Source organism: Haliotis rubra, unplaced genomic scaffold (genome assembly GCF_003918875.1).
Source record: "Haliotis rubra isolate DU_JTF1 unplaced genomic scaffold, ASM391887v1 Scf754, whole genome shotgun sequence".
In the NCBI taxonomy this organism is placed as follows: domain Eukaryota; kingdom Metazoa; phylum Mollusca; class Gastropoda; order Lepetellida; family Haliotidae; genus Haliotis; species Haliotis rubra.
The window spans coordinates 70,587-95,112 of NW_025767473.1; the positions used below are offsets into that span (position 1 = coordinate 70,587).

Genomic DNA, 24,526 nt, shown 5'->3' on the forward strand with positions numbered 1-24,526 from the left:
CGCGTTGACCTTCAACTACATCTGACCTTTGACCTAACAGGTTCCGTGGGACCGAAAGTTATTGGAATTTTGCATCTTGATCGTGTGTATTGTTTCAAGAACTCATTTGGAAATCCGTTTGCACAGCATTTCAAAATGTAGCTACATAGTCAATGAATAGACAATTACCATGAGTAGGTCGTGACAATCTTTATTTTGCAATGGGGAGTGTGTGAATGAACAGATTAATGAAGATGAGCTTGTCCGTATTCTTGTAACACTAAAAGTATATTGGCTGATACGAAGTGGCCAAGTGTCTTTCGTCATGGCCGAGCACGGCGCACACATCACATCGGCCAGTGTGACAGATCGACCGACGATATTTGAAGTTCTGGCCCAGGAGAGTCTGATGGTGACCGTTAGACCAGCACTGAAACACGCAGTTAGGGTTGGTATATTGGTAGCACGACTTACCTTATCGATCAGTTGGTCATGTATGGTATAATGTTGTCTACAGTTATCATGGCTATAGACATTAGAACATGTGGGAGTACTGCACTTTTTCAGATTAATTAGCGCTGCTGGGGTTCCCTAACCCTAACTCTAACCCCTAACCCTAAGGATTGTAAAGGGTGCCTAACAATCCTAAACCCTAACCCAAAGGATCGTAAAGGGTGGCATACTAACCTAACCCTAAGGATCGTAAAGGGTGGCATACGCTAACCCTAAGGATCGTAAAGGGAGCAGCGAGGGCTGCGCCCGGTAAAGTGCATTCTAGCCGAACATGTAACCATTAACTATACCGTTAATTGATTCCTAGCATGTTGGTACATACAAAACCCAACGTTTTAAATTGCTGATTTCTTTTTGCATTTCAATTAACACGGGATCATGAATCTGCGATGAATGAGCTTTTGGAAAATACTAACCATAAGTTTCTGAAAAATATGCACATAGATGAAATTCGCTGTTCAATATCGTCAAATTTTGCACATATTTTGTCAAAATTTGACTATTTAAAGTTTTCTTTTTACGTTTTCATTCGTGTCAATCCATAACTTGAACACCTATCAATGACTGTAGCAATTTTGTTTCATTATTTTCATAAATAACACGTTTAGACGCGTTTTTGTGTGACATGCAGAATTTCCCTGTCTGTGATCAGGCAGTCACGCGATTGAGTGACCCCACTCAGGTAGTCAATGCATACATACATACATACATACATACATACATACATACATACATACATACATACAAACATTCATACATACATACATACATACATACATACATACATACATACATACATACAAACATTCATACATACATACATACATACATACATACATACACACACAGACATACATGCATACACACATACATACACACACATACATACATACACACATACATACATACATACATACATACATACATACATACATACATACATACATACATACATACATACATACATACATACATACATACATACACACACACATACATACATACACACACACACACATACATACATACATACATACATACATACATACATACATACATACATACATACATACACACACACACACAGACATACATACATACATACATAGTATTGTTTGAGATAGGCGTATTGGAAGTTTTCACTAGCGGACGGCAGTTAGAACGTTTTTTAGTAGTGAATTACTTCCCTTGGTTGTATAATGGCGAGAACATGCGCCCACATAAGGAGTGAGGGAAGCGCTAAAACATGTGTTTTACATGTGACAAGGAACGGTTTGTGATTATTATGAATAACGAAGGAACGAACATTATTTAGATGTAGATGTGGAACGTAGCAAAGTGTTTTTATGAATCATACCAGGCTTTATGTGTGCCCCAAGTTTCAGTATTGGAAAACACTCATACCTGCATACTGTCAATGTGTATGTCATCGAACAATCTAGTCCGAATTAAACTCTGGACTATGATTTATTGATTGTGTTTTATTGATGGAAGGATTTCCAGCAGTCAAATGCTATAGATTGTCTTATACCAGTGTGTGAAATAAGCCAAAAATCCAGCCAGACATAAGGGCTGGTAACTTCAAAATGTTACCAGCCCAAAATGGATTTAACCACACCAAGTATGGTGAATTTACTCAGATGTATGGAACATCTAAAAAATTTACCAGCCTATCGGGCTGGCTAGCTGTAAATTTAGACCGTCCGTTAGAAATCTAGACCGTCTCAGGCAGTCGGACGGGCTTCATTTCATACACTGGTTATACAAGAAACAAGCACACTCAGTAATGAATATTTCATTATGCACAATACCACTCAATCTGTGAAATGGGAACGACTTTGCAGTTGGTTTCGGTTTTAATTTGAGGAATTTGGATTTGTCTGTCGTTTGGAGTATGACTGTATGTTTCTGTATTTTTGTGTAGGGTAGTTTTTTTGTATACCTAAACATACCTGGGGTACATATCTGACAACGACCCCTTCAACATTGTTTCCCGGGGCACCTGCTATCAATAGGGCAAAGAAACTAATCGAGTCTCAATTCTTAGAATTCTAATGAATGCTACACAAAATTTTGAAATCAATTTTTCTTTCTCCATCATGTGTTCATGATTTTGTTCAATTTTGTCACATCTTTCAATTCTAGGTAGCTGCAGAAAATCGTCCTGCATTGTTTGGTTGGCTCATGAGAAATTATGACGAAGTGTACGCTTTCTTAGACTTCATTGTTCAGCATTACCATCTCCAGAAATACAGTGAGTATTGGTTTGTCATACCAAAATATACCTTTGATGTGATCTGTTGATGAGCTGGTTAAACATTTTTAGCCATTGCATACTCAGCTACTTTGAACAATGTTGAATGTGTTGAAAGATTCAATATTTCAAATTGGCTTTACCTTAGTAATATAAATCATTCTCATAAGAGGTGAACAGCATGATGAGGGGGACAAACTTGCCGGCTTGGTCATTGTATTACATAGATAGATATTCCTGATATCAAAGTCAAGATTGTTTGATCCATCGAATTGAACGTCATCACATAGCTGAAATTCTTTTGTAAAGAAATACATTTTTATCTGTTAAACATGATTATGAGATGTGTGGCATATTTTGAATTATTTTTGACTTAACAGAATACAATACTGATCTGCAGATGGATCTTTTGCTGAGAACTTCTATGACTTGAAGCGTGTTCCATCTGCTGACCCATCTGGTAGCTTGTCCCGCAGACATCACTGGCTCTCTGTCTTCCTACTGGTAGGGAATCAACCTGCAGAATTTATGCCATGGTTTGGACAGTGGTGGGTGCAGCAATTAGCTGTACAAAGTTGTCTCCCTTTATCAAGCCAGAAGTCTACAGTGATGGGTTCTAATCTGTTTGCCCTGGTTATATTTCCAGGTTTGTCAGCACTGTCTGACACATGCATCACTTTGGGCTTCGTAAGCTGATATTCCCACATTAAGCTGATACGCCATGATCATGATGCTAGGTAGGTAGGTAGATACGGTTTTAGGGCGACCTTGGGCCGTAAAAGGCCTATATGCGTCCAACACTTAACAAACTGTTTTAATTTTGTTCAGTTAAATTACGTCGTACTGACCCGTTTTAACGAGGAAGTCTAAAACAGCTCTTTGTATGCAACCATTCATTAAGTTATCGCCAAGTATTGCGTTCATTGAAAAAGTATTTTGGGTTTTGTTAAGCACAGTTTCTTTAAGAGCCTTACATGGGTTTTCATGAGCTGGCCATTCAATGAGGTAGTGCTGAACTGTTTCTGGGCAGTGTAAGTTACAGCTTTCACATAGAGGAGATAGGTCTTTATCTAAAATACTTCTATATGCCTTTAATCCACAATGTCCCAGCTTGAGACGAGTTAAAACAACTTCATCTCTGCGACAACGCTGACGAATTTTAAAATGTTTGTTGACTACAGGACAAGTAGAGTACATGTGTCTACCTGTAGTTTCATTATCCCATTTATTTTGCCAAGATGCAGTTATTGAAGATGAAATGACAAACCAGTAATCTCTTGGAATGGGCTTAATTGAATGAATATCTGGTTGTGGTCTGTTGCAAGCCATCTTAGCAAGTGTGTCAGCTACTTCGTTTCCAGCAACGCCAACATGTGCAGGAATCCAAACAATATCACAGCTGATGTGCATGGAATTTAAAACAGTATCAAGATACAATATGTCGTATAGTATGTCACTGCGTGGACCTTGTACACCTGAGTGAATTGCTTGTACAGCTGACAACGAATCAGTAAAAATTATTGCTTCGTGTTCATTATCTTTTACCCATTTTAAAGCTCATGATGCTATGGTTGGAATTCTGTTGAAAGCAGTGTTTAACATCTAGCTATGCAGAGTTATCTCCCTTTGGCAAGCCAGAAACCTATGATCATAGGTTCTCATCTCCGTTTGCCCTTTTTATGTCAGCACCATCGTAAACCTACATCAGTTTAGGTTTTCAGCCAACATAACCTTACATGATATGCCTGGAATACTGTTCAAGCCTAGTTTAACCACACTCACTCCTTCTAAAGCTACCTGTGAAGATGTGGGTTAGAATTAGTCTTCAGCAACCCATGCTTGTTGTAAGAGGTGACTAACAGGATTGGGTGGTCACTCTCGCTGACTTGGTTGACACGTTACCATATCTCAGTTGCTTAGATCAATGCTCATGCTGTTGATCACTGGATTGTCTGGTCCAGACTTGATTATATACAGACCACCACCATTTAACTGGAACCAACTGACCCGAGAGGTATTTTCTGACTGAAAAATGTTGCTGAATGGTATTTAAGTCAATGAAATCTACTTGGGCTTTTTGAAAAAGTATATATGAACATATAGTGAATGTTTTCTTGGTAAACATGATAAATATCGTGTCCCAAATTTAAATACATGGCATGCAGTATGTTGTATTCTATATAATGCATATCAGAAAAATGCAACTTTTATTTAGCTTTTTTAAATTGTTTTGGCTTTGCTGGCTTGTGCAGCGCTCTCCAAATTATATTTCCAGGCATCAAATAATCAACATGCTCACTAAATCCCACCATTTTGAAATCACAAAGGTTTATCCCCAACTGTTTATTGTATTTCAGGTTGCAGTGCCGTACATCAAGACGAAGCTGGACCAGCTTTTTGAAGATCTGCGTCACAAGTACGGGACAGATGGGCGATCCCAGGTGTGTAGTCAGTACACAGTTGATAAGTTAATTAAGCAACACAGGTATTCCTTGAGGGATTGATCCAGACCAGCATCAATCCTCTCTGTTGGGCGGGGTGGTGGGGTAGTCTAGTGGTTAAAGTGTTCGCCCGTCATGCCGAAGATCTGGGTTCGATTCCCCACATGGGTACAATGTGTGAAGCCTATTTCTGGTGTCGCCCGCCTTGACATTGCTGGCATATTGCTAAAAAGCTGCGTAAAATTAAACTCACTCACTCACTCAATGTTGGGATACAATGTCATAGCAAAGTCATTTAAGAGTGTTGCCTTGTATGACAGGTATTGGTTGCTGGAGACTGAATTCTTACCAGAAATCCATATGTCACTCATGCTATCAACCATTGGTTTGACTTGTTCAGACTCCTTTGGCATTCTAGAAGTTGGGTAGATGAAGAATAAGGATTTTTTTTATGGATATTCAACTTCTTTATTCTGTATAGGCGACATTTCGACATAGATTCTAATGTCTTTGGCAAGCAAGTGGTGACAACGACATTAGAATCTACGTCGAAACATGACCTATACAGAATAAAGAAGTTGCATATCCATAAATATAGTCCTTATTCTTGGTTCAGACTTGATAACTGACAGGTAACAGACCTGTTTTGAAGTTCACTCATGTGAAAACATTCATTCATGTATTGTCTTCCAGATTAGAAGACCTGGCGGACAGGTCATCAGGGCGTTCCTGTCAATGTATCCATATGTCCATATGACCTGGGAGGGAACATGCTTGATGTACCAGGTGAGCTACATACTGGGGAAAGGGGCGTGGCATTCCCCCTTCCTACACCTGTCTGGCACTCGTCTGCAACACCTGGATGAATTTGACCTTGACGCGAGTGTTGGGACGGTCACGGCCGACTGGAGCAAGGCTAGGTAAGTTTAGTAACAGATAAAGGAGTCTGGTTTCTTTTTGAAAAGGTGATGTCCCTGAGAATTAGGGGAAAATATAATCATGGTCATTTGTCCCCACATATTAACCAAAACTCGATTTAAGTAGTTGTGAGTTACAGTCTGTTTGGCTCAAACGCGGACCGTTGAATTGCAATCTAACTCGAAAACTAATAAACATATAATACTCAATGGAACGCTGATCATAATCAAAACATCAGACCAACTCTGTGAGTTGATGTAATAAAAATGAAAAAGTTGTTTAACAAACTATCATTAAAATATTGACACATTTCACTATTTGTTACAACAGAGGAGTGCAAATCGTTTGGCGGGGGGACATTTCAAAAGTCATCATCAGAGGGATCGTCAGAATGCAACTCTGATTGTGAAAAACTGCTGTCAGAGTCCACTCTGACGATGTCTGGTCTAATGGTGGCATGGTCTAAACCACTATTTAGTTGCAATTGAGCCAAACGGACTGTAGTGAGTTTAGTTTTACGTCGCTTTTAGCAATATTCCAGCAATATCATGGCAGGGACACCAGAAATGGGCTTCACACATTGTACCCATGTGAGGAATCGAACCTGGGTCTTCGGCGTGATGAGCAAGCTCTTAACCACTAGGCTACACCATGGCCCCTTACATGATGTCATCAGTACTGGTGAATGAGTGAAGACACTTTGCTGGGGCACATAGGTTAAGCCCACTTATCATAAGCAATGATGAAATTCAACTGTAGGGTTTATTTTTTGTTTCAGTCTCTTTGGGAAGTTAGGTCTGGCGATGAAGATGGGTGGAGGTGCAGCAGCGATGGTGTTGTCATCGGGGCTGTCAGTGGGGATGTTCTTTCTACAGTTCCTGGACTGGTGGTATGCAAGTGACAGTAAAGCTGCCTCCCTCACAGCAATGCCCATCCCTGACCCTCCACGGGTGAGTACACAGTGCTGTCTATCCTTTTCGTCGTCTACCAGTCTCTTCACAACAATGCCCCTCCCTATCTTCAGGATATGTTTGTCCACTGCAAGGCTGCTAAAAATCTCCGGCCAGCTGACCAACTGCTCTTGACTGTACCAGAATATAAACTGAATCTTTCGGTGCTCGATCCTTCTTTCCTGCAGCTACTTCATTATAGAAATTTCTCTCATATCTGTGTTTAAATCTGGACTAAATACATACCTCTTCCGACGCTACCACTAACTGTCATTACTGTTTCTGTCTTCTGTAAATATGTATATATGCTATGATACGCTTTGAGCATCTCCTCAGTGATATGGCTCTATCGGTATATATATCCTTATCCATTTTATTATTATTATCCCCAATTTAACCCGAGTACATAGCAAAGCTCCCTCCCTCAAACGCTGAGTGTAGTTTTGACCATTTTTAGTAACAATCATCAGTATCACACAAAAGGAACACCAGAATTAGCTTCACTTTCTGTGACCATGTAGGGAATAAAACTCGGGCCCTTTTATCATGATGAATGAACACTTACGCCACTAGGCTACCCCTCTGCCCTAGTGAGGGCTTGCAGATATAGAGGGGAGATCCTATATACTGACCAATTTAAATAACTAATCTGAATGTTTACTCATGCGTTATTTACATCGCATCAAACATGTAAGCTACACAGATATGACCCAACACTTGTTTCAAATATATTCTGAAACATTTGGTTTGTTCACCTTTACAATTAGTATGGACTAGGACTATAATATATGTTTCACTTTTCGATCAGAACAATTTTTCATCGTTATCAGGTAATGGATGGATAGGTGAGGTGAAATTGGGTTTAACGTCGTACTGGAGAATATTTCGCTCATATGACGACATGCATGCGTGTGTATGTGTATGTGTATGTGCAGCTGCTTGTACTAGCCCAGTCTAAAGCTGGTTTTATAGTGCTAGCTCACTGAGATACCATGCCGCAGTGGGGCATGAATACCCCACTCAGACACATTATACTCCGAGCCGACCAGTCCTTGTGGTACTCATTAATGCCGAGCGCCAGGCAGGGACCAACGAGTACCATATTTTAACGTCTTTTAGTATGACGCGGTTGGGGATCGAACCCGCGACATTACGCTCTCCGGGCGGATAATGGATGGATAGATGGATGAGTATCATGGATGCTTGTTTCATTTTCTATTTTCATATCAGCTCATATACCTTTATTATCATATATATTATCATATCATGTTATCATATGCCTTTACAATACATAATAAAGATATGAGAATATATGTATCACTTTTAAGGTAATGAAGAATACTGGTTGAAATCAAGATTTTGTCCACTTTATAAGATATTCTTCTTCTGTTGCTGATATATCACTGATTTGATTTTGCTGTTTTAGGGTGACCGCAATCTGGACGGGAGAAGGTTGTCTCCCTTTATGTGCCCAATTTGTGGAAGAGCCCGAACCAACGACACGGCCTTGTCTGTATCAGGGTGGGTGCTTCAGAAAAACTGTAATGTCTTTTAATGGCTTAATAATGATAACATGTTATTTCAGTGAAATTACTCCCCTTACAAATTCTCAATGGGTCTGTTCAATTGTTTATATTTCTCTTTCCAGATATGTGTTTTGCTATCCATGTATTCATGGTTACGTGAAACAACATGGCCAGTGCCCAGTGACCCAGTTCCCTGCCACGTCTGACCACCTGATCAAGATCTTTGTGCAGGACTCCTAGCTGTGTGGTCAGTGTGAGGCTGTGTGGTCAGTGTGAGGCTGTGTGGGTTAAATGTGGTACGTGTGTGCGTGTGGGCTTTCGAGAATGGGAAAAACAAAGGGAAAACAAATTTCCAGCATTTGTCAATGTGTGATACAGTTATCTCCCTTGAACAGACATGCGACTGGCCCATTCATGATCAAGTCATGTTATTCTGGGACAGGCTGTTACTAAAAGGGGGCGAGTGGTGATGAATGGCGACTGGCCCACACTCTGGTACTTAAGGGCACATTTTCAACAATATTTTGGCCTATATTATTTATATTCGGGCATATGCACTCACTTTAGTTTCCTATTGATGCAATAAAAGACTTATCATCCCTTACGACTTGCCTGAATTCGATAATTAAAACTTTGAGGTGAACAGCTTCCAAACAGAGAACACTTGCCATATATGGAATGTAAGCAACTGCTCCGTACATCAAAAAACTGTCGCACGCGGTGTTGTCGGTGTTTGCCGAACTGGCTTCAATCACAGGTTGCATGTATGTTTTTGCGCCAGACATTAGTATCATTTTGTCTAAGACTGAGTTCTGTCTCCAAAGAAGTTATAGGTTCCACTACACTAAATCAGAATCACATGCTCCCTGAGTGAGCACCATATGTAAGCACTGAAGAGACAGAGACATGTGACAGCTGTGATTGGAGGAAATAGTGTGAGATGTTTATGCTTTTTAAAAGCACATCCATCCAGTAATTAAAACTGACCACAATTTTAAGTATTTAGTGCTGTCATTTTTATCACCATCACTTATGCTTATTGTGTGTACAGATATTTTCCAGTAGGTGACATTTGGTGCGGAACTAGGGTTGATGTGTTCCGCTTCCTGTGCTGGGAAAATGAGCCGGACAATTTGGCCAGAAATTGTGTTTTATTGTAGTTCAAAGGCCTGACTGTACCCATGTGTACCTGGAATGGCTGTTGATAGCCTGGATAATTGTCCCCGGCCGCAACGCGAAACGGGGGACTATGTATTCAGCAGCGTCCGTACGTCCCGATTCTTGTTAACGCGATATCTCATGAACTGTTGTACCCAATGTCTTCAAATTTGGTGACAGCCTACATTGGCGGAATTCGCAGACACCAGTCAATTTGGGTGACCTTGACCTTATCTTCAAGGTCACCACAACACTGAACACACGAACGAAATTTCAACCAATCAGAGCGGCGCGTCTCTGTGGCATCCTATGAGGAATAGCTATGAGGGGCGATGCAGAATTCATGTACATTTCAAAACTTTCTCAAAACTGATGATCTCAACAAAACAAACTCAGGTTTTCAAGGATAACTACCTTTTTAAAGTTATGAGGCAAATGAATTGTCCTTTATGAAGTATTCGTTAAAAAATTCAAACGAATTAATGCAAAGTTAAGGGATAATAAGTCTTTCATTGCATCAATAGGAAGCTAAAGTGAGTGCATATGGCCCAATATATAAAATATAGGCCAACATATTGTCGAAAATGTGTGGAATTGTGTCTTTAAATACATCGGAAGTTGTCTATTATTCTCATTTCTACCGGGAGGTAGGGTAGCCTGCTTGTTACAGTGTCCGCTCGTCACACTGAAGACCCGGGTTCGATTCCCCACTTGGGTACAATGTGTGAAGCCCATTTCTGGTGTCCCCCGCCGTGATATTGCTGGAATATTGCTAAAAGCGGCGTAAAACCCAACTCACTCACTCTCATTTCTACCACTACTACGGTGCATGTGTGTGACCAACAGTGACTGTGAGACATGTGAGGTATGTGTTTGAGACGTGTGTGACACCAGTAGTCTGTGTGTGAGAAATGTGTGTGCAGCAGGAGCTCTGTGTGAGACACAGCTCTTTGAAGGAGACGTGTATGAGATGTGAGTTGTGTGTGAGACAAGTTTCTCTGTGTTTCTGAATGGAGATGTAAGAGTGAGACTAGCAGTCTGTTTGAGACACGTGTCTGAGTGAGACGTTTGTCTGAGATGTGAGTGTGAGAGCAGTCTGTTTGAGACAAGTGTCTGAGTGAGACGTGTGTCGGAGATGTGAGTGTGAGAACAGCAGTCAGTGTGAGACACGTGTCTGTGCATGAGACATGTGAGACCACCCATCAGTGTGGATGACTCACAAGATCTGGGACACTAACCGAGTGTGAGGTGAAGGCAAGCTGATTATCAACCCTGCAGAACGTTTAGGACCGCAAGGGAACTGAATCAACAAAAACTACATCCAAGAAACATAAAACAAGGGTTGTTCATGGACATTACATCTTGGGCAGGTTTCTTCTCAAGACCTGTGGAAAGCCACAGCTTACAAATGGAACCAATACAAATGGTGGTGGTGGTGGTGGAATTGGGTTTAACGTCGTGCTTGAGAATATTTCGCTCATATGACGGCGTGCATGTGTATGTGTATGTGCGGCTGCTTGGACTAGCCCAGACTTAAGCTGGTTTTATAGTGCTAGCCCACTGAGATACCATGCCGCAGTGAAGCATGAATACCCCACTCAGACACATTATACTGACTCTGAGCGCCAGGCAGGGACCAACAAGTACCATATTTTAACGTCTTTTGGTATGACGCCGTCGGGGATCGAACCTGCGACCTTCCGCACTCCGGGCGGGCGCTTAAACCACTACACCACGGAGGCGGTCCCAATACAAATGGAGCATCCCAAATCTTAAAATGGTGGGTGTTATGTAAGAAATGCAAAATATACCTTGGAAAAACTTTTTCAGTTGGTGCACTTTTGAAAGGCCTGGAGGACTGCCCGAAACAAAGCCATTTGACCATGACTTGACTTCCCAATTGTCAAGGTGTGGTCGGTGAAAGAATTTCACACTTTGAATCATGGGACTGTTTCATGGAGGTCTTGTTTTGTCTTTTTGTTATTGCATTTCATAATTCTGACAATTAAACAGATTTGTTATTGATGTTATATTTGTGTTTGTATTTCAATCACTTTTACTCCAGCTGTATGACCAGTGTCTCTGAGTGGTTGGGAAGGTCCGTGGTTAAAGCATCCACTTGTCACACCGAAGACCCAGATTTGATTCCCATGTGGGTGCAAGGTGTCAAACTCCTCTCCCCCACCCTACACACCCCACCCTACACCAGTGATATTCCTGGAACCATCCTGTCATAAAACCATCTCATCCATCCACTCATCAGTATCTCCTCTGTGCTGTTCAATAACCTGGATGCACCAATGGAAAACAAAAATGATTGGAAAAGGGGAGATAACTCTGGACAGCCTTTCAAAACACTTGCAAAAACCTCTTTAGACATGTCACTAGAGAGTTAGTGACACAATTTCACGTAGTGAGTGTGTTTTTGATGCCATGAGCATGATACTGTAACAAATATCCCAAACAATGTTTAATGTTTTTGTGAACAGCAGGTGGTCAGGTTCGCTGACTTCGTTGACACAAGTCATCTTATCCCAGTTGTAGATCAAGACCGCCTCCGTGGTGTAGAGGTTAGAGAGTCCGCCCGGAGAGCGGAAGGTCGCGGGTTCGATCCCCGACTGCGTCAGACCAAAAGACGTTAAAATATGGTACTTGTTGGTCCCTGCCTGGCACTCGGCATTAATGGGTACAACAAGGACTGGTCGGCTTGGAGTCAGAATAGTGTGTCTAAGTGGGGTATTCATGCTTAACTGCGGTATGGTATCTCAGTGGGCTAGCACTATAAAACCAGCTTAAGTCTGGGCTAGTACAAGCAGGCGCACATACACATACACACGCATGCATGTCGTCATATGAGCTAAATATTCTCAAGCACGACGTTAAACATAATTTCACCTCACCTCACCTCACCTCACCCCAGTTGTAGATCGATGCTCATGCTGTCTATCACTTGATTGTCTGGTCCAGACTTCACTGTTTACAGACCACTATCTTGTAGCTGGAATATGGTTGTGTGTGGTGTAAACAACAAACAGCTACAGTATTATCTCACACTGAGAAATAAATATACAGGTGAAACATGACAGAGAAAACTTTATTTTAATTGGAGAATGAAAATGGTATGGGAGGTTTAGTCTCTGTGTGCCAATTGCCACCGGTGGGGCAGGATATGCTCACCTTTTCCCGAACACCTGGTATCATGACTATTTCATTGTGAATCCTAAACACATGCTCTGTCATCGTACTGCATGGTGACAATCACTGGATTGTCTGGTCCAGACCTGGTTTGTTTTTGCCAACATCATACATCTGTAATACTGCTGAAACAAATGTCTGCTCATGATATAGTCACAAGTGTACTATCGATTCTGCTTTTGGCATTGATTTCCTATGGATGTGGAAAGGATTTTGTCACTTCTATTATTATGTAAGTTACAGTTGTATTCTATAATTTACAACAGTGATTATAGTAATAAAGTCAGTGTTGATAATATTTCCCTCCTGCAACAGTCGCCAAGCCTCCACAATAGGCCAAGACTGAGGATCCTGGGTGAAAAGTGATCTACACTTAGCTGCTGGTCTTCATGTGACGTGGGGTAAGATGCAAGAGTTATTGCCCCTTATATACAGAAGAAAAAGCTACCAGAACGTTTTATTCCCCGCAACACGTTTTGCGGGGGTATTAAAAATGGACTCCGTCCGTCCGTCCATCTGTCCGTGCACATTTGTCTTTTCTTTTTCTGGAGCAGAACTTTAGAACCGTTCAATATTTCTTCACCAAACGTGGCACATACATACATCTGGTGGTGTACTGGTGCCTTTTTGGTAGTTTTAGAATTCTGAATAAAATAAAAAAAATTGCGCGGGGTATTAAAATGGACTCCGTTCGTGCGTCTCTGCATCCGTGCGTCCGCGCACATTTGTCTTTCCTTTTTCCGGAGTAGAACTTTAAAACTGTTCATTATTTCTTCACCGAACTTGGCACATGGATATATCTGGTGGGGTACTGGTGCCTTTTTGTAGTTTTGGAATTTCGAATAAAATATTTTTGGCGTTTTCATGGCAACAAGTTTGACTTAGACTGAAATTGTGGTAGTGCTCTTTTCTGGAGCAAAACTCTAAAACCTTTCAGTGTTTCTTCACCAAACTAGGCACATGGATAGACCTGGTGGTGTACTGGTGCCTTTTGGTGGTTTTGGAATTCTGAATAAAATATTTTTGGCATTTCCATGGCAACAAGTTTGACTTAGATTGAAATTTGTTGTTGTGCTCTTTTCCATAGCAGAACTCTAAAACCGTTTACTATTTCTTCACCAAACTTGGCACATAGATTGGTCTGGTGGTGTACTGGTGCCTTTTGGTAGTTTTGGATTTCTGAATGAAATATTTTTGGTGTTCCCATGGCAACAAGTTTGACTTAGACTGAAATTGGTGGTAGTGCTCTTTTCCGGAGCAGAACTTTTAAAACCTTTCAATACTCTCCTTCCACTTTTCTATATACACACCAAAACATTTGACATAATCACAACTCGTAGACATATTCATAAAGAGTATTTTGCCATTGCGGGGGATATTGATGACTTTGTCTTCTTGTTATAAATGGGTCTGACTACACTGGAATAATCCCACAGGCCAAGACGTTTTAGTCCTTATTTGTCTCCAGGACTAAATATAGTACCTAGCACACATCTACTACATCTCAACAGAAACAATGTTATACAGATTTTACACTGGTAGCTCTACAATGTCTACAAACACTGCCATGTGACAATGGAGCTTGGGAAACTGGTGGGTAGGGATAACAACAAACACTGCCATGTGACAATGGAGCTTGGGAAACTGGTAGCTTACAATGTCTACAAACACTGCCATGTGACAATGGAGCTTGGGAAACTGGTGGGTAGGGATAACAACAAACACAGAAACGTCCAGATTGAAGGTGACAACACATGCTACTCTTAACAACAAACCCTTTAAGCCCATGCACTTGCAATACACGACATGTAACAGTCAAGGTGACGTAGGAAATATAATCTTGGAAGCTGAAAATGCGAAGAGTTTTTTCATACATTTGTATAAACACTTTAATCTCTTATCTGCATGATCCATTTACAGACGCTGGGTATGGTATTGATTATTTTAGTTGTCTAACGCTGTCAAGCAAGTCACTGAGGCTGACAACGTACGGATCCACTGAGCCGTCTGTTATGAGCAGCACTAGTTTCTGGGACTAATTCCGACCCAGAATCCCCTCAGTGTTTTATGCCCATATAAGGACTTATAGATCGCATAAGGTGTATGCAAATGCCAAGCCGTGGTGTTGAGTGAGTTTTCTTTACGCCGCTTGTAACAATATTCCAGCAATATCACGACGGAGGACAGGAGTAATGGGCTTCACTCATTGTACCCATGTGGGGAATCGAACCAGTGAGTGAGTGAGTATGGTTTTACGCCGCTTTTAGCAAAGTTCCAGCAATATCGAGGCGCGGGACATCCGAGATGGTCTTCACAAATTGTACCCATGTGGGGAATCGAACCCGGGTCTTCGGTGTGACGAGCGAATGCTTTAACCACTAGACTACCCCACCACCCCTCATGGTGTTTAGAGTTGTGTTCCAGAACACGATCACCTGTACTGAAATATATGGCTGGGTTATGGTGTCTAGGTGATGTTCAGCCCATGAACACTCGAGGTGTCCAAGTAGCAACGTGTAAGTGCTGATCGTTTATCATGGCGCATTTGGCTGCCATTTTGATATTGTCCCAGCTTTACGTGTTGACGGATTTAACGCCTCAATACTGCTAAAATGTCCCCCGACCAACTCGTAGCGGTGATTCAGATCGGGAAGTGTTGATAGAGGAATTTTGAGTGAAAGCGAGTTAAAGCGACTGGATTAGGAGGGCTTTATCGGTATGAACATTATTTGACGTCTGCCATTGTGAAGTCGCCATTTGTCAGTACTCTCGTTTGTGTTTCGTGGAACTGTGTCTTGTTAATAAATATTCTATATTCAGGTAACAGTCACTGTGTAAATCACGGACATTTGCTTTGATGTTGTCAGAAAGCACTTACAAAGCCACTCGGGCATATTGTAGCGTGTGGCTGTAAATCCCAGTGTGTGATTTAAAGTTTCTAAATACGCGCGCCATCTCGATGCAATTTCGGGCGTGATATCGCTGGAATATTGCTAAAAAAACGGCATAAAACCATACTCACTCGATGCAATTCAAATCCACACAGCGTGAATATACAGGTGTTTCCAGCACAGTCGAAATACGTAGACCTGTGCTACTCAAAATAGGTAATGAAGACTCGGTTATTTCAATTTTCAAATTGGGACATGTCGTGACATAACATATAGTTGTGTGGTGTAACCCTTCTCCCCCAGCCCCCGTCATTACATCCACCAACCCCACATGATATTGCTACAAGCGGCGTAAGCCCCAACTTATTCTTCCACTAAAGGAATCGGGTGTTCTTAACATGTTTTGAGTAGTATATGTTTTACTGGGTACACAGAGCGTGTGATCGGTGTTGGACTAGCATCTATAGTCTCTGAGATGAGCAAAATGGTTCCTAAATTATAGTAATAACATATGAAAAGGAGCCCAGAGACTTTCTTTAACTATGGTAATCTAGACTTACCACATATTCTAGACTTGCATGGGCTTTCTTTGATATATTTGTTTCAGGGTCTGTATGACAGACTAGGTCGGTGTCAATTCAGTACGCATGTCGCCTTCTTTTCTTATCCGTTGAATTGTGCAGATCGATGCTCATGCTGTTGATCACTGGATTGTCTGGTCCAGACTCGATTATTTACAGACCGACACCATGTAGCTTGAATATTGCTGAGTGCGGCGTATAACTAAACTCACTCACTCTTATCCGTTGAAAGCGACTACAGATATTGATCGTAATCGTGACAGAATTGGGGCAATATATCCTCGATAAAAGAGGATGGTCCAATCCAAGAAATCGCTAAATATGTGAGCAGGTTTACGTTGCCATGGCAGCAGTTTAGCAAACTGCGGCTTCACAAGTACCGAGAATATGCATATCACGGGAACGGGAACAGTACGAGGAGAAGACCGACTGTTTACCTTACAATCAAGGTATGGGTAGCAACGTAATGACGTTCTTGAGGAGTGAGATACTGTTTTTTATGTCATTGTATCACTGGACCAAGTGACCGATATAGCCCGGAAACATTTAATTTCACCCATACGTGAATATGCCTGCATTTCAAAGAATGCGTGGAAAAATATGAACAATATATCGCATATGGAGTACTAGGCTTTAAGTGCCTTATCGCTAGATCTCACTGCTCTTTTTCGCGTTGAAAATGACCAGAGATCCTAATGCCAAGTCTCAAGGTAAACCCTGGCTTTCGCGATGGGAGAAATCTGAAAACACTGGTCTCTGGTATGTGGAGATTCACGGGAGGTAAGGTTAAAGAGAGCAATCTACAGTTTGTGTTTTAGCAAAGATGTAAACTGGTAGTACTCTCCCAAATAATCCAAGCAAAGGTATCAAATGAGTATCAAATGTAATATCAACATACAAGCCAAGAGATAAGATAAAAAGAAAAACACACACAGCACCCATGAAGATCAGGGTTAGAATATTGATCTTCAGTAACCCATGCTTGTACCCCATGAAGATCCCGGTTAGAATTGATCTTCAGTAACCCATGCTTGTACCCCATGAAGATCCCGGTTAGAATTGATCTTCAGTAACCCATGCTTGTACCCCATGAAGATCCCGGTTAGAATTGATCTTCAGCAACCCTTGCTTGTACCCCATGAAGATCCCGGTTAGATTTGATCTTCAGCAACCCTTGCTTGTACCCCATGAAGATCCCGGTTAGAATTGATCTTCAGTAACCCATGCTTCTTGTAAATGGCGACTAACGGGATCGGGTGGTCAGGCTCACTGACTTGGTTGACACATGTCATCGTATCCCAATTGTGCAGATCGATGCTCATACTGTGGTCACTGAATTGTCTGGTCCAGACTCGATTATTTACAGACCTCCGCCATATAGATGGATAATTGCCGAGTTCGTCGTTAAACAACAACAACGCACGCACGCACGCACGCACGCACGCACGCACACACACACACACGTGTGTCGGTACCAAAATATGAAAATCCAGGTTCCTCCCTCGCAAATATTCAAATAGCTTCATGTGTGTGAAATGTTCCAATCTAACTCTACTACTCACCCGCATACATTTTTGTACACACACACTCACACACACCCTTTCTCTCACTCACACACACACTGACACTGCAGGTCACTGAGTGACGTAATCTTGATGCAGCCTAAGACCCTACACCCCTCCCCACCACCTAACCCTATGACATGGACTTCCTCCTGTTGTAGATTGCACTGACAGACTAGATACTGGCCAGTGGGCGGTATACTTGACCACCACTGGGGGACCTGGTAACCGCCACTCCCATCAACAACGAAGATAACGTTGTGAGACTCAAGATAAAAAAGTTAATTGCATAAGTTTGCTTCTAGCTTCATCCAAACCTTAGAGCGCGTAAAGTATGTACAATCACGCTTAAAAGCTCTGGCGAACAGTCAGCTGATAAATGTGATTGCAATGCTTTGTGATGAACACTTACCTGGAGCACGTTAAGGTGCTTACTCTGCGGGTACAATGCAGATATTACGGTTAGATTGATCGCATTTCTAACACAAACCACTTTCAACAGTCAGAACATTTCTAATCCTCACTGTAGACAGGAAAGGAGAAGCTGGCTGATGGGTGTATGTCACGTATCGATCTATCGATTTCAAGTGCGCTGATCCTTGTGATCGGTCCGCTGACGACAGCAGTGCGGGTTCACTGCAGCTTGTGCTCGCAACCCTCAAGTGCAGGCCTACACATTGCGTATTGGCTAATAAACGCCTTCGGTGCATATTTGTACAAAAATGATATATAGATTGTTGAGAGAGTCTACGAGACCTCTCGCCGAGTGACGGACAAGAGCGACTCACAGAGCAAACGAGTCGCGACTCTTGGGGGGTCAAGTTAGTTAGGGCGACTATACCTCGCACCCGATAGGTGGAAAGTTCCTGGTATGAAGCAGTCGTTGTGCAGGTCGTTACAGCCAATTTATGGACTGGGTTACTGGGTGTTGGAGGGATACCCGATTCATACCCGCACTTAGTACCCGTCTGTCTTAGTAAGACGCAGGTCCAGACGTACAGAACAGGACTCTGGTGGTGTTTGTAACCTGCTTAAAACAGAAATGTCTCTTTACGTTTCTTGTTCAAAACTTTATAAATGAATTAGTAATTTATATACAGGAGTAATGTGAATTCGGATTCCTTTTTGGTGATGTTTGAGACAATGCCACGGAGTGTACGAGATGTTATGCCAGGGACAGAGGATCTATTATTCCGCCAGATGTACTACCCCGGGACGGTGGTGTCAACATGTGCCCGCGAGAGTGGGAGAAAGGCCCGCTCATCCTACTCCCATCCACGGAACACCAAGAGGATCTCCATCGACGACTGCCCGATGATGCTGCTACCCCGGGCCCAGGTCAGACACAACTTTGACGCCTACACTCTACGACGGAGTTTCACGACGGTGGCGGACAACGGGTTCCAGGACCTACAGCTGTCTACCATCTCCGTATCGGACTGGGTGGAGGCAGGGGGACGCCGCACCCACAAGTCCGCTCTAAGGACCCCCGGGTCTCGGAGGAAGAGCGAGGCAGACAGTGGGTTCGGTTCCTTGAAACGGTGTGTGACGTTTGAAGACTTGAGTCAGTCCTCGTTGAACAGGTCCACTGATGAACTCTCCACATCATCTGTCGGTGACAATAAGAGCGGGGGCAACGGCCATGACGACCGTGAATCCGTGCTGTCGGTCGCCAGCTTCGAGGACAGGAGGACAATCGACCTCCCAGAACATCTCGACTCATTCGGGGATACCGATAAAGTGTTTGCTGCCCCTAAGAAGAAGAAAAAGAAGGAAGTTGAACATCCTCTTCATCCTAAAGACAAACACCATCCGGAGGACTGCAACTCTTGCCCTCAGTGCCAGAAGGATGAAGACAGGATGAAGAAGTACTTCGGAGGAGTAGACTACTTCCTGGATTGGATCATCTCGAAATGGAGCAAGGCAAGTATTTCAATTTCAATTTCTTTATTTAAATCATAGGGTCAAACAACATTACGAGCCTGGCATTGTCACATCACAACTGCCCGTGGAGATCCGGGTTAGCATTGGTCTTCAGCAGCCCATGTTGTTGTAAAGGGCAACTTAGGGATCGGATGTCACGCTCACAGACTTGTTTCGTCGCCATGACATCCCATTTGCGTAGCTTAATGCGTGTAAATCACTGGATTGCCTTGTCTTGTGTCGATTATTTACAGAAAATATCTTTTTAGATAGAAAATTGCTGGCTGTGGAGTTAAGCAACAAACAAACAAACAAACAAACAAACATCCCAACATAAACTACCGGTGAACACTGCAGCAGGCCTACTCTAAACATTGTCTGTTATCAAAACGTACTATTCTGTAACAGACACAAAAACACCTCTATGATACGTGAATTAATTACATCGCCATATAATACCCATTTCGTTCTTGCTTCGTTTCTAGCCACCATCACTTTTGGGTGTACCCTACCAGAACTTAAACATTGGCTTTTATCAAAACGTATTACTCTGTACATAACAGACATCAAAACACAAATATTATACACCGTCGAATAACTATACTTCTTGTTTGCATGATTTCTAGCCCCCATCAACTTTGGGTGTGTACGCTTCTATTGGGATTCTTTTATTACACGATTTGTCTCCGACCTAAGTTTCCGTCTGTAAACGCTATATGTGTTTGTCGAGTCGTAATTCGAGATCAAAAGATTTCCACCTTCATGTACCTGTATATTCACAGCAGGGAGTTCTGTACGTATATGTACTCTTTATTGTTAAATACTACACCCGCTGCCACAATTTACATGCCGATGTGTCATGTATCCGACGTAGCAATTAATTCAGGACCGAATAACACAAAATAATTCCACCCGGACTACAATGTACCGAACGCCATCAACCTGATCAAACTGTTCTGTTGTGTCGGGCACACTTAGAAAACAAGGCGATCAAGTGAAACGAACCAGTCAATGCCACAGATTCGTTTGACCAAGGTGCACGGGAATTTTGAGAATAATCTCAATAGGTAATTCGTTAATTGGAGTATACAGGCGTATTCGATGGCGGTTTCAATGGCGGAAAGTCTACCTTTAAAAGCGCGAGAACAATGGGCGTAGGGTTCAAATGAATTACCTTCCGTGACCAAACTTATGCGTTTTGCTATGCATTTCAGTGTGTATCTGACAGTCTGATGGTGCGATTTCTCCCTATTGTTTCTGGTCTGTGTGGAATATGTGTACAGAACAATGGACTTTCTTTGCCTTTATCCCCCGTGGACTCGAACTCAAATACTGATATAGCCTCGCGTGGCGTCAACCTATCAACTCCCGCCATGGGGCCAACCATTTGATACTCTTGACAAGAAAGTCTGCTGCAAATTATTTTACCTCAAGTTTAAAAAAATCCAACTCGCCCACTGAATATATATACTTTTTCGAGACAACAAAAATATGTATATGTAGTAAAAGAAGTGTTAACACCTAAAATTAAAATAATCAATTAGTTTTTTTAAACAGAGATAAACGGTTCTTCGTAAAAATTAGACATTTGTCCCAAGTAGAAAAGATTCAATAATCATGAATGACACAGGTTGTGAGTGAGTGAGTATGTTTCTACGCCGCTTTTAGCAATATTCCAGCAATATCACGGCGGGGGACACCAGAAATGGGCTTCACACATTGTACCCATGTGGGGCATCGAACCCGGGTCTTCGGCGTGACGAGCGAATGCTTTAACCACCGGGCTACCCCACAGCCCTTACCCACAGGTTGTGAATACAGAAGCACTCTCCTTACTACACAGGATCGAAAAGCTCGGATCTGTAATGCAATACACCCGAGACACTCACAGGACAGTGAGAAATAGTTTATTTAAAGCGTTTGAGTGTGTACTGTTTACCTTCAACACCGGATTATGCTGGTTAACAGGAAACTAATACGATGATCAGCTCGGGGACGTTCTGTGACTACCTCCGATTATTATATAGCTTTAATACAGTCAGTCATCATTGCTCCGTTCAGTATATAGATTTAATATTATCAGTCAACCGCGCTCACCCGCATTATGTTCAAAAGTGCATTAGGGATTAGTAAATTCCGTGCCTGTTCCGTGTGTTGATACCGAGAACAAATATTTAATTTAGTTCAGTTTTGATTTCTAATATGTTTTCGAATGACTGCTGTATGTTTTAAAGTTGAGGTGTGGTTGTTCGTGTCCTCAACCACGTTGGTATATTTGATGAGCATCTGTATTGGGTTGTGTTAGTAGAGTTGTGCAAACGTGAGTTTAGTTTTACGCCGATTTTAGCAATATTCCTCGGCGGGGGACACCAGAAATGGGCTTCACACATTGTACCCACAAGGGGAATCGACCTGGATCTTGAAGAGCGAACACTTTAACCACTAGGCCACCCCGCCGCCCCAATAGTTAGTAGAAGAATGTGTACATGGTATTTCATCGAGGTCAAAGGTTCAGGTTTACCGGTTTTTATAATGAGTAATTGTTATTACTGATTATTATGTTAAAGTGATATATTCATTATCAAATTTGGGGGATGGCCCTGTGGGTAAAGCGTTCGCTGGTTAGGCAGAAGGTCGAAGTTCTGTTCCCCATGTGGATACGAAGCCCCTTTCTGGCACCCCCTGCTAAATATTGATGGAATATTGCTTGAAACGGAGTTAAACCTAATACTTACTATCACATATCAAGGATAAGTAATATAACAAGCAGTGCTGGTAACGTGAAATGACGTGAAAATTATACTATGTTCTTTAAACTGAAGACGCTAAGCAATACATATAAGAGTAGGCTCATAGTTACAAGTTGCTCAGTGTTCAAAGACTGACTGACTGAGTTTGGTTTTACGCCGCTTTTAGCAATATTCCAGCAACATCACGGCGGGGGACACCAGAAATGGGCTTCACTCATTGTACCCATGTGGGGATTCGAACCCGGGTCTTCGGCGTGACGAGCCAACGCTTTAACCACTAGACTACCCCACCGCCCCAGTGTTCAAAGACGCACTAGGAACTATGCTCATGGGTTCCACTGAAGCCCTAAACATTAAGACCTGCACCACTTCGGGCTTCCCCCATAATCTGATGACCCGCCGTGATGTAACTGATGACGTGATGTGTTGGTACTTCTACGTCGCGCCGAACGAACACACCTAGCAACAAATTCAAAAGTAATTTTAAATTTCACACAGGTCATTACTGAATCAAAGCGTACTATAGCATGTGTTTCATTTAATCAATTGTAGGTTTGTTTACATCAAACCTATATTGGAACACATTTTTACAATGAAATATTATCTCCCACTATTTCGATAGCGTGCGTTGTGACTATTTAAATACCGGATGCGATAGGCTTATTTTGTAATTATATCGTATCATATTCCTGGTAATTGCCAGGCAGAGTGAACCGAGCGATGTAAACAAATAAACAGAATAGCAAGGGTAACAACAGGTGCCCTTGCTGAAGACCACTTCCCGCCTCGACCTTGTCTGAACTGCTGATCTGAACACTTTGCTCATAAAACCGTGGCAAAAGTCACTATCGGAAATTAATACCCGTCATACAATTTTCCTCTCGGGTGAAAGATACTTGATTGAAACAGCAGAGGCTAGTGTTGTGACCAGTGAACCTGTTTTCCATGCGAGACTTTAATTGATCGCGTCGTGTTTCTCTGACCGTGTAACGCACGCACATGTACGTCTTGTATACATCCAAAGTACAACACGGGCTATTGTGTCCCCTGTGCGAGGCACCCACGAAAACAACCGAGTTGTTGATTCCAGGAACCTTTATCATCAGCCAGGATTAAGTCCGTCTCCTTTGAGATCATTGATCAGCCACTTATTCACACGAATTATTGAGTGGAAGTGACAACATTCTTTCTACTTTCTACTCCGTTGACAGTACGTGTTTATGATAACGCGTGATGTATGTATTTATAAGGCTTCTGTTGAGATGAACAGGTGGGCATTATTGAAATTCTGCAATATGGGCTTGGACAAGGAGGTTCACTCACACCCACGTTCTTATTTTCAATCATCTTTGTATTTGATTAGGATCTTTGACCTCTATGGAAGAAACATGTTTATCTATGTTCACATCTGTTGCCACCAATGTGTAACATGTAATTGACTTACACAATATAGAAATGAATAAATGTTTAAGCGAATTAGAAATTGATTGAAAACTGTCTATTTACAAATAGACGAAAAACGTATTCGGAGGGGCTTCAACACATCCCAATAGAGTAATTATGCTCGGATAAAAAGCCTAAACACGAGAAAATATACAATGATTTTCATTTTCTATTAATAGTATCTATTCGTCTTCTTTAATCCTAGCTCGTCATGCCGAACACCCGGGTTCGATTTCCCACACTGGTACAATGTGTTAAGCCCATTTCTGGTGTTCCCCGCCGTGATATTGCTGGAATATTGCTAAAAGCGGCGTAAAACCAAACTCACTCACTCACTCTTTAATCCTACATTTGTCAGTAACTGGATTTTGAAATTAACGTTCCAGTGTCTGGAATTCGTAATCATAACTAAATACATTGACAGAATTTCAGTCAACTTAAC

At 42.0% G+C, this 24,526-nt stretch overlaps 1 protein-coding gene and 1 long non-coding RNA gene across 2 annotated transcripts; both read left to right on the top strand.

Moving 5' to 3' along the window:
- Nucleotides 1-14: 14 nt before the first annotated feature.
- On the top strand, nucleotides 15-9,282 carry LOC124260209 (peroxisome assembly protein 12-like). Its single transcript, XM_046694474.1, has 8 exons — nucleotides 15-427; nucleotides 2,638-2,746; nucleotides 3,147-3,250; nucleotides 5,104-5,187; nucleotides 5,881-6,107; nucleotides 6,884-7,055; nucleotides 8,482-8,576; nucleotides 8,704-9,282. Exons 1-8 carry the CDS (start codon nucleotides 305-307, stop codon nucleotides 8,819-8,821), a joined length of 1,032 nt encoding a protein of 343 aa, XP_046550430.1. The 5' UTR covers nucleotides 15-304; the 3' UTR covers nucleotides 8,822-9,282.
- A 391-nt stretch (nucleotides 9,283-9,673) lies between these two features.
- Nucleotides 9,674-11,767, top strand: LOC124260211. Its single transcript, XR_006894022.1, has 2 exons — nucleotides 9,674-11,168; nucleotides 11,501-11,767. It is a non-coding gene; the product is annotated as an uncharacterized LOC124260211 (long non-coding RNA).
- The last annotated feature ends 12,759 nt before the right edge of the window (nucleotides 11,768-24,526 follow it).